Raw genomic sequence first — 11,274 nt, forward strand, 5'->3', positions numbered from 1 at the left:
AAATTAATATTAAAAAATAACGAGTGCAGAAAAACGTTTTTGGATTCAGCGATCAATTGCGTAGCATGAACTCATACAAACATGTATATGTTTGTAAATGATTATCGTCCAGGTTAATAAAGTCCTGAGAAGGACTGTTTTTGTTGTTGTTGACTGACGTTTCGACAACCTTAGCGGTAGTCATCTTCAAGGTTGTCGAAACGTCAGTCAACAACAACAAACAGTCCTTCTCAACCTAATAACATTTACAAACATATAACGATACTCCCGGGTTGAAACCATTTACTTTATTACAAACATGTATGTTTGTAAATGATGATCGTCCAGGTTAATAAAGTCCTGAGAAGGACTGTTTTTGTTGTTGTTGACTGACGTTTCGACAACCTTAGCGGTAGTCATCTTCAGAGTCAAATGAGGAGTAAATGACTTTATTAACCTGGACGATTATCATTTACAAACATATAACGATACTCCCGGGTTCAAACCATTTACTTTATTACAAACATGTATATCGTTTTTTGTCGACTCTATAGTTTTTGCCACTTATAATCACACATTGTCAATCTCAGGTAATTTTCTTCTCTTTCAACATTTTAAAATATAGATAATTAGGATTAATTATTTGAATGCATAGATATAGGTTCTATTATATGTATGGTTTAATGACCATAACGCATCGCAGACGCACCCTCTCTCCCCGCGCGGGATGTACTTGATGTAATGCTTACCAAGTTGAAGTTGCGATTAAAAAATTGACTCATGTGGGTATTGGAAATGTTGGAGACTTGATTTGCTCTGTTTGTAGATTATCGCAAATCGTTTTCTGTTTAAAATCTTAGAGATAATTTTAAAGATGAGTTCCATCGAAGATCTGTATAAAAGTTTTGGCATCTTAGCAGATGCGAAAGAAAATGCTGGCGAGGTAAATAAATATTCAATAATTGATCGCCAGATGTATGTTGTCCTTCCATTGAAAATTATAAATTATACCATTTTTTGCAGTTCCTTGTTTTCGGGGGATAATAATTTAGTTTATTATACAACAGCCTATATAATTACATGTTATTTCGATAAAATTAATTCAAAGATCGACCATCTTCATTATATATATACTGATCTCGATATTAGGCGGTAAAATGAATATATAGGATTTTCCGTTGCCTATAATCAGCCGGCATTTATGTATTTTGTTAGTTACCTTCCAGGGAACGCCAAAAAAAATCAATATTTCTCACCATACACCAATTTATAATAGATTTGAAATTTTTCTTATAAATATTTTGTTTACCTTTAACCACAATAATTTATATTTAAATTCTACATCCCTGTGTAATCGTTCGTGTTTTCTAAATAATCTGAAAGTAGTCAAAACTTACTGAAATGATATCTGATGCCTGTGCCACTTATGACAAAATATGTTACATGGATCTTCTAAATTTTTATTACATGAAAATCACATGGTCATACACCCACCCAAACTGTAGGTCACCCATGAAATTGTAGAGTATTAGCATAGATCAATCAGCATATGATGCATGTGCTGATTGGTTTATAAGTAGCTGAGCTTGCACACGCAAGCCTGTGCAAACATAGTGAACATCTTTTGTTTCTTAAATAATAAATTTTACTTAAGATATGTTGTGGCTTTTTTATCCTATCGCTGTAAAAATTTATCGTGTTTAAGAAATCTTCAACTGACGTACAGATAATGATAATTTCAGATTTGCAAGCATAACTGTGAGCATATTATTTTGCCATGTTTTGTAGTGTGGTAATTGCATAAAATATATTTAAATTTGACAAAGTAATTTTGACTGTTAGGTATGTTTGGGACTTTTTTGCCTTCGCTTTCATCCTTTCTGTCATAACAATCTTCCTGTTGAGACTCAGAGCATGCAGAATATATGCATAATTCATGATTCTTACAAAATGAAAACATAAACATTCATTTACAATATATAATAATCACAACAATGTGTTATGGATTTTGCCGAAAGAACCAGTTTTTTATTAATTATCTGATAATCAAAGTATGTACAGATAAAAAGTTATATAAAAGCTATCATGTAACACACATTTTAATTGCTTGAAACTACTTTCAACCTTTAACTATGTAAGAAGGTATAAATTCAATGGAATGAAGGTTTGTAAATTGCCGTTATGTTCAAAAATTTTTTTACAATTTTACTTTAACGTAACCATCAATAAGATGTTTTATCCATGGCCTTATTAAAAGTTTTATGTTTGGGAATTATAATTATTCAAAGAATTTGTTTTCCATTTGGCTAATACTTAAAAACTGATAATAGACGGCACATCCAAGAAGTTCCGTATTGAGTTCATAAATGTTTTTAGTGATCACTGGATTTCATTAAATTAACACATTTTTAAAATGTAATTTCATCAAAATGTTCATTTGTGTTGAAAGTTGAATTTCAAGAAGTACATATGTTGGATGTTATTGCTAGTCTTTCAGACATGAAGTTGTTTTTCTATATTTTAGTTTCCTGATGATTATCAGATAATTTTGAACAGCTCAAAAGGAAGCAACGGAGAGAAAAGACTGGGTGCTGGTTTCATTCCACGTTTCTTTAAGTATTTTCCTGATTACCAAGCGAGTGCATTGAACTGTATTTTGGATTTATGTGAAGATGAAGATTTTAACGTAAGTTAAGGAAGTACGTACAGTAATTGCATAATAAACAATAATATATTTGAAGTATGCATGTGCAGTTGTTATGACAACAGAGATCTATAAAGATTGATCTCTTTCATTTATATGACGTGACAGCTCCAGTTGAATACATAGATCAATGATATAGATTCGTTGCAATGCATGATGGTAAAAGGCGGTGACTACGTACGACCTGTGTATGTACGACCTTTATTAAGTAGAAAATTGCCAGGATTAAGAATCTTGCAAAAACATTACGTATAAGCCTCCCTCCCGCACAAGGAAGTTTTAAGTTGAAAAGTTTGGCATATTTTTTAACGTTAGTCAGTGAAAATATGGCAGAACGTTCAAGTATTTATCGCCCCCCCCCTTCCAGGAATGTTAGCTCTCCTACGCGCATGCTCAAAACTTCCCGATCACTCCTACTTCAAAGTTTGTTTTATTACTTTCCATTAGATTCGAAGACTGGCTATCAAAGCGTTGCCAAGTCTTTGCTATGAGACGAAAGATTATTTGATGAAAATTGCAGATGTTCTCACCCAACTTCTTCCGACAGGTAAATCTATGACAATGTTTTTTTTTTTGATCGTAAAAATGACGTGGAGTTCTCCTTATATGGGCATACGACAAGCCTGTTCGTGATTACTCACTCACTCTTCATTAAATCCCCTGAAGAGTGAGCAATCACGAAACAGGCTTGTCGGGATAAATCTGTAGTTTTGTGATTTTTTCTCAACATCACTACACATATTTACGCTCTGCTCACGCGCATCGAGCACTGTTTTCCAAGGAGAATGATCACACAAAAACTTCCTACGTATGTACCTATGTATGTATATATGTAATACGTAATGTTTGTGACTGTGCTATTTTTGTTGGTTAATGATGACAATCTCTCGGCTAACGATTTAGCATTTATTGAAATGACTAAAGATGTTTTAAACATTATTGTCCTGTCTGAAACCAAAACATTCTCCAACCTTCGCGGTTTACATACACATTTTATTATTGAAGAGTTTTGGAAATAACAGTTTAGCAAAAATGCAGTGCATGTAATGTAATTGTTTTGCTTTTAAATTGCATGCAATGGATTCGTTTTTCTAACTTTTCCTATTTGATAACGTAATCTTTTTCTATTTGATGACGTAATCTTTTTCTATTTGATGACGTAATCTTTTTCTCAAAAAGGTAATGCTATGGAATTGGCTGTCGTGCAAAATGCTCTACGAGAAGTGATAGAACTGGATGCTAAAGGTATGCTTGTCTCAAGATTATTAATATATATTGTTACGGGGTTACCCATAATGCTTTGCATGCATATTTTATAATTTGTACGTCTTTTCCCGCCATTTTTTGGTGTATAAAAAAAGGGAAAAGTAACGTAAACCTTTCGAAAATAACATTTTCAACTTTTCGTAAATCTTTTATAGCTATGCGTACGCATCATTTAAGAATGTACATGTACATTCATGTACATTCATGTACATTCTTAAACACATACAAACTAGCCACTTTAACGTCAATTATTTTTGCAGAATCTTGCCTTTGCATCATTTCAGATGCGAAAGACCGATAAAAAAATTACACACTATAAATTATATTATATCGCGTCTTTTTCAAGTTTTGAGCCGTCAACAAATTGTGTACGCGGTGTATTGATTGGCTAGAATTATTCATACGAGATTTATACGTATGTTCATATTCAAGTAAAAACATAACGTACGTGAATGGAAGATTGGAGATATCTTTTTGTTTGTAAAAGGTTTAGGAATTGATTATCATTTCTATAAACTTAAGGAGCAGTACTTGGTATTTTCTCACAAATAAACGCGGGCGATGATGAATCGAGAGAGCATGCTGTAAACTTCCTTAGAGATAATGTTTTGAAAATGATTCCGAAGTTTTTCGATCCAAATCCTGAAGCCAGTGATACTCTTGTAGAGGAAATTCGTAAGGTTAGTTTTCCCTATATCTTCACGTCACTATTTTTTCTTGCCTGTGAAATTTAAATCGTCATTGAGAAATACTTATTTGTCTGATAAAACCTTGATGATGAAAATATACTTCAAATATGAGTTGGATTTGTTGACTATCTTCGTGTCTTTATGTGGAACGGCTGTTGTAATTTTCGTAATAAATTGTTCATCCATAAATACATAGCTCAGTTTCTTTCATACAATTGAGTTTGATTTGTTGACTACCTTCGTGTCATTATGTGGAACGGCTGTTGTAATTTTCGTTATAAATTGTTCATCCATAAATACGTAGCTCAGTTTCTTTCATACAATTTCAGGCTCTACCGGACGTGACTGGTGAGGAATTTCAAGTTTTCATTAGTCTCATGTCGAAATTAAAGTCAATGCAAAGAGAAAGTGACGCTTTGGTTGATCTTATTGCTGAACAAGCTGATTTGGAAAGTGAACTTCAGGTTTGTTGTGTAGGAGTATTGTAAATAGCATTATTGCTCGTTGTGTTGGTTAATGTCGACAAATCGCATATTTTTGGATGTAGATTGTTCAATTTGGTGGAATCCTGAGAAAGATTGTTTGTGTTGATTTTAACTGACGTTTTCATCTTCAGAATAAAGTGAAATTTGTTCTTGTAGACTTCGTTTGACTGTGAAGATGACTACCGCTAAGGTTGTCGAAACGTCAGTCAACAACAACGCCAACAGTCCTTCTCAGGACTATACCAACCTGGACGATCTACATCTATAAACATGTATGTGACGTTACTCCCTGGTTCAAACCATTAAATCCATGGATAAATTGCACTATAAAACGTGAAAAGATGATTTTTTGAGACAAAAAATTCTTGTATTTGACGTTTTAAGCTCTCAATATGTTGGAATGCGTGGTATGACTATAGTATAATTGGGAGAGCTTTTAAAAATGTGGTTGGTCAAAATGACCAACAAGGCACAAAAAATTATCCGTTAAGCGGTCGTTATTTTGAGCCCTGAAGTTGCGTTACTGTTGTTGTTAAAATGCTTGGAAATCATTCACCAACCTCCCTTAGCCCCACGTATATTGTTTGAATAGTCAATGTTTTTTTTTTGAATTTTAGCCAACTGAAATGGAAGCTCTTGAGAAATTTATAACGTGTACACGTGCAGGCATACCATTCTTTAAGGTACACGTAGGTACAATGATGTTTGTAAAGCTTTTATGGATTATTTCTTATCCGTAATAGTTTGCAGAAGCCTGTGCGAACACAGTAAACATCTTTTATTTCTTAATCAAAGTTTCTGTACGAAGTTGTGTGCAGCCAGTTGTCTCTTCTAACACATACGCACTTGACTAGACAAACATTATTTTTCTCTACATTTTATACTAGAGAGGAGCAAAAGCAGATCCTTTCTTTGTGTACATAGTGGAAAAAGTCCTTCCTGTTGTTGAAGATATTTGTAGTGGGGATGAAAACGGTGAACTTAAGCTGGATGTTTATAAAATTCTTGCTGAGATTTGTGCGTCAACATTATCGGAGGAAATCTTGCGTTCGTCAATTGAGGCAATATTTCAGAAATTGTTGGTATGAATTTCTATTGATTTATACACGTACTTATATGAAGTACTGTAATGAGTAGCGAAGTTTCAAACGACTCATGCATCATAAAGTAAACTTTACGGGAGGGAGGGGAGGGGGAGGTGAATGCAAAAGTAAACTTTACGGGGGTTTGTTGCGATTTGATGAAGTTAGTCAGTGCATTGAATATAGACTGATTTAGCTGTACTATTTAAAAATTCTTTACACATTTTGACAAATCACAAAAATTTTGAGAAATCATTTTTTTATGTTGTAAAATTATTAACATTTAAATGTCAGTTGTCAGGATCTGACTCTAGAAGAACCGATTCTTTCTCGTGCAGCATTATATATTATGCCGTAGATCAAATGATTACTCTTGAAGAGACTACGTAGTCGGAAAACTCAAAAAAAGACTGTTGTTGTCGGAATCTTTACATTACTTATCCTTGGATTCCTAGCTTACAATAATTGCGTTTAACTTCGTCGATGATTACTGAATCTCGGTGTACATAATGAAAGTCAATATAAAATGTGACCAATTGAGCCAGTTACTGATAAAGCACAATGATGAGTTTAAGGGGGGGGAAGGGTGAGTGTTTCGATATAAGATTGTGCGATGCTCTTGAAGATGCTGAATCATTGATGTTTATTTACAGCGTATCGCTTTCTTTTTGTCCTAGTTAGCGGATATTACTGAATTTTCTGGGTTTTTTATTGAATTTTTCTTTCACAAAAGTTGTTGTGTTTGTTCACAGTAAAGCCTTAAATCGCCAAATTATACAACATCAGCATTTATACATCTCACAGTTCTGGTTCACTATTTAGCTTTACATGCCTTTACCTGTGTCAGATGAAGAAAAGCTGTCAACGGATAAAGCAACTGAACCACAGATTGAGTTCTCATACGTTGAATGTTTGATATATAGTTTCCACCAAGCAGCTCGAAAGGTACGTAAGTTTGTGAAAAGTTTATAAGTTTACTGTCTATAACGTTGGTACATGTAAATATACATATGATTACAAAGCAAAGTTTGTATGAAACATAGTAATCATTTTTAGTGTCCTGAATTCTTGACTGCGAATGATGGTGTGGATAAGCTACGAGATTTTAAGCTAAGGTTTGTCAACTTCTTCATTGCTAACTTATAGCAAAGAGGGTGATTTAGGGTGATTTAGGGTTTCATTATTGGCGTTACTCAACAACCTCATATAAAACTTCAAGTTTTGTATTTGTTGTAGGACTTAAGCTGTCTGTGCTATGCATGTTTTATTGCATTTTCTCCCATGGCTAAGGAAGATTCTTTAATTTAAACATTTTCTTGCTCAAATTTCAATCCCGACCAACTCTTTGTTATGTCGTCTTTTAACCGGTAGATCTCCATAAAGACACATGACGCATCACGTGATAGACATAATACACAAACAGTGCTTAAGATGGCAAATATTTCCACTCAAACTTGAACCATCTTCATTAAAATTTTTACAAGATACAACTGTGAAGATTTTTATTTTGTGAAAAATTACACACTTTCCGAAGCTCTCAGCTTTAAAGGATCAGAAACAGAAGAACTGCGTTACTGTTACATTTGCAATTTGTTGGTCAGCGTTGCCAAGTTTAAATTAAACAATGAAAAATGTCATTATTTAGATTGCAATATGTTGGTCAGCGGTGTCAAGTGTACATCAAACAATTAAAAATGTCATTAGACAACAAAGCAGGCAAAGATAAAGAGTCAGAAATGAAAGTGATTGCCTTAAGAACGACATCAAACATTCATACACTAATCAAGGTACGATCGTTCAAATATTTTCAGAAAAGACAAATTTCTTGTGCACTAATTCAATTTTCTCTGTTTCCTATTGAATATTGTTAGAAAAAAATGTTTGCTCCACAAGAACTTTGATTTTGTGAACCAGGTTTATCTTTACACTTCCACTAAGTTTTATTAGAACAGGAAACATTGAGTATTTACACTTCTTCTAAGTATTATTAGAACAAGAAACATTGAGTATTTACACTTCCACTAAGTATTATTAGAACAGTAAACATTGAGTATTTACACTTCCACTAAGTATTATTAGAACAGGAAACATTGAGTATTTTGTTGTGAACATCGAGTAATCCCAGTCTTGTTCCGATTTTAAGGAAGCCATAGCAATAAAGATTCTTTTTGCGCTATGCTTTCTCTGATATCAGGGACATTTCTGCAAGTATAGAACAAGAAATAGTGTTTACTGAGATATTAGGAACGCTCAACTTGCACAAAAAGCGCTGATTCTTTCGACTTTTAGGACAAGTGTGAAACAGGCTGTAAGCATTTCTCCGTATCGGCGAACTTAGAAGGCATGTGCAATTGCATCTTTTCCCCTTTCAAAGGGTGTAATGATGATTGATGCCTTTCAAATTGAAAGCTTCATTAGTAATGTACTAACCTCTAATACTTAACGAATATGTACATAATAATTGGCGTAGAGTACCTTCCCAACCTCCAACTCAAGTCAACATTGAATCAATCAGACAAAAAAAATGGCAAAACTAAACTAGTTGACTGACAACTAATATTTTTACAAATATATATATGTACATATAATTGGCGTAGAGTACCTTCCCAACCTCCAACTCAAGTCAACATTGAATCAATCAGACAAACAGATTAGCAAAAGTAAACTAGTTGACTAACCATTAATACTTTTACATATATGTATGTACATCATAATCGGTGTAGAGTACCTTCCCAGCCCCCAACTCAAGTCAACATTGAATCAATCAGACAAACAGATTAGCAAAACTAAACTAGTTGACTAACCATTAATACTTTTACATATATGTATGTACATCATAATTGGCGTAGAGTACGCTCACAACCTTCAAATCAAGTTAACATTCAATCAATCTGACAAACAGATGAGCAAAACTAAACTAGTTGACTAACAACAAAATAACATTTTAAAAGATAACGACTTATCAAAAATGTATGTGTCATAATAACTTCGCACTGAATACCAGTATAAAGGTGGTTATCATTGATCATTACTTAAACTGTTCATTTTTCTTGCTTTTCTGTTTTAAGGATCTGCTTCATTCTCCAATTTCATATAACAGTCGCGTCTCACTTTCGTGGATCATATCAACTCCGAAATCAATTGTAAGTATTAGTTTCGTAGATACACTATCAAACATCTTCATTTCTTTTTTGTTGGCAAAAGGAAAAAATATTGTATGGTCTTTAAAGCGATGTGACACTAATTCAATCTCTTGGACTAATTGGAGGAGTTGTTTTATAGGAGTCTGTTTCGGAAAATGCTACAATAAATCCAAAACAAGAAGAAAAGACGAAACAGGAAGATACAGCTGACGTAGCTTTACAAGAAAAGTAAGTTTCGTGCTACAGGTGAAGTAACCTGGCTTTTCATACTCTTCTAGGAGATGTCACATTCTCGAGCTCTGAACCCTATTTTTACACAATATGGTATCATATTGGAATGGAAATTTCTTTTTTTGTACTCCACTTACAAGTATGGATAATCATCAGATTCGTAAACACTTGTGTACTTCGCACAAGCCCCTTAAACTGTTCATTTGTGCACGCGTGCAATTTATCTAGCAATCCTTCTATTATACGTGAATATACTCCATTCTCAATCTTTATTAATGTACTCTTAAAAAAAGCTTTAGTCTATACTAAGAGATGAAGTTAATCATATACATATACGTATAATCATATAATCTATGTATGTACAAAGAATTTAAAATAGTAAATGTAATAAAATGAATATAAGAAAAGAATAACAAATGAATAAATAAAAAAATATTTACACGTTAATTTAGAGAATGGACAACATTCTTAAACTGGTATAAAGTTTACGCCAGCTATTGCGGACATAAATTGTTTTAACTGAGAGTAGTCCTAGGATAAAGTGAAAATTTATAAATATCATTATTACACCATAGTTGGCTAAAAAGAGAACAGTTCGGTAGTCTTGAATAATCTGCTAATTTTTGGTGACTTCATCAGGAAACTGAGTGCCAACAAGGCATTGGTGAATGGTATGAAACATGGTAGCTTGACTCATCAATCTGCGTTTTTCTAGGGTGTTCCGTGATTTCTCATTCTGTCCGAGGATGACTTTGAAATAAAGTCGAAAATTTCCAGTTCACTTCTCGTCTTGTTTTGATTCATATTTTGTAATCTCAAAATGTCTTGTTTTTTTCGGAATTTGTTTTTTCCTATATTTTTTTTAAATTGTCGTTTGGTCATGGTTTTTAAGTTTTTCCAGTTCGCGGTATTACAAATAGAATCGTTTAACTTTTTTCTAGGCGAAAAAGAGCTGGTATAACTCCCATTACTTTTGACATGGCTCCGCCCCCTAAGAAGACGACCAATGGGAAAAAACCGCAAATGAAGTACTATCTCCCACCGGGTATGCGAGCCAGTGCAGATGATAGCAATGTCAAATCAACTAAATCTAATCGTGGTGGTTTTCGTGGACGCGGTCGTGGAAGAGGTGGTTGGCGAGGTTATAATCGTGGATGGAAGTTTTAGCTGGAGTCAGTGTTTGTCAAAGTGAAGAATATTTGGCTTAGTTGCGACCCTTCGGTCGGGTTTTAATTTAAGCTGGTCTGCTGCACATTCACAAATGACTTTGTTGTCAAACTGCAGTCAAGAATGGCCTTCCGTGGTTAATTTCCTGAACATTTTATTAAATTGCTTATGATATTAAAGATGATGTTCATCATAAATTAGTTTGCTGTTTTAGTGTTTATTATTAGTCGAATAATGCATGTAATAAATGTTGCATGTCCAGGCTTGTATGGAAAAGATTAAGTGAGCTGATTAATAAGCCCTTAATAACCGAGCTCGAGGTCTTTACGAAGAAATAACGGACCGAGGTCTTTTTGTACAGACCGAGCCCGTAGGGCGAGGTTTGTACAAAAAGGCAAAGGTTCGATAATTCTCAGTAAATACGGAGAAAGTGAGGTTATTAAAACTTAAAAGGATTATTATATGGCATTATTTGACCTGAGACGAAGCTTTCTTTCTCGTCCTTGCTGTTTTTTACCGGTTGGATTT

At 33.8% G+C, this 11,274-nt stretch overlaps 1 protein-coding gene across 1 annotated transcript; it reads left to right on the forward strand.

Moving 5' to 3' along the window:
* The first annotated feature begins 748 nt into the window (after positions 1-748).
* On the forward strand, positions 749-10,943 carry LOC124454644 (apoptosis inhibitor 5-like). Its single transcript, XM_047005414.1, has 14 exons — positions 749-922; positions 2,504-2,665; positions 3,131-3,230; positions 3,863-3,928; positions 4,472-4,629; positions 4,968-5,102; positions 5,741-5,806; positions 6,011-6,205; positions 7,028-7,150; positions 7,262-7,320; positions 7,851-7,992; positions 9,274-9,348; positions 9,488-9,576; positions 10,521-10,943. The coding sequence occupies exons 1-14, from the start codon at positions 854-856 to the stop codon at positions 10,744-10,746; spliced, it is 1,665 nt and encodes a 554-aa protein (XP_046861370.1). The 5' UTR covers positions 749-853; the 3' UTR covers positions 10,747-10,943.
* Positions 10,944-11,274: the final 331 nt, after the last annotated feature.

The sequence above is a fragment of the Xenia sp. Carnegie-2017 genome, unplaced genomic scaffold (assembly GCF_021976095.1).
Source record: "Xenia sp. Carnegie-2017 unplaced genomic scaffold, XeniaSp_v1 HiC_scaffold_3, whole genome shotgun sequence".
NCBI lineage: Eukaryota > Metazoa > Cnidaria > Anthozoa > Malacalcyonacea > Xeniidae > Xenia > Xenia sp. Carnegie-2017.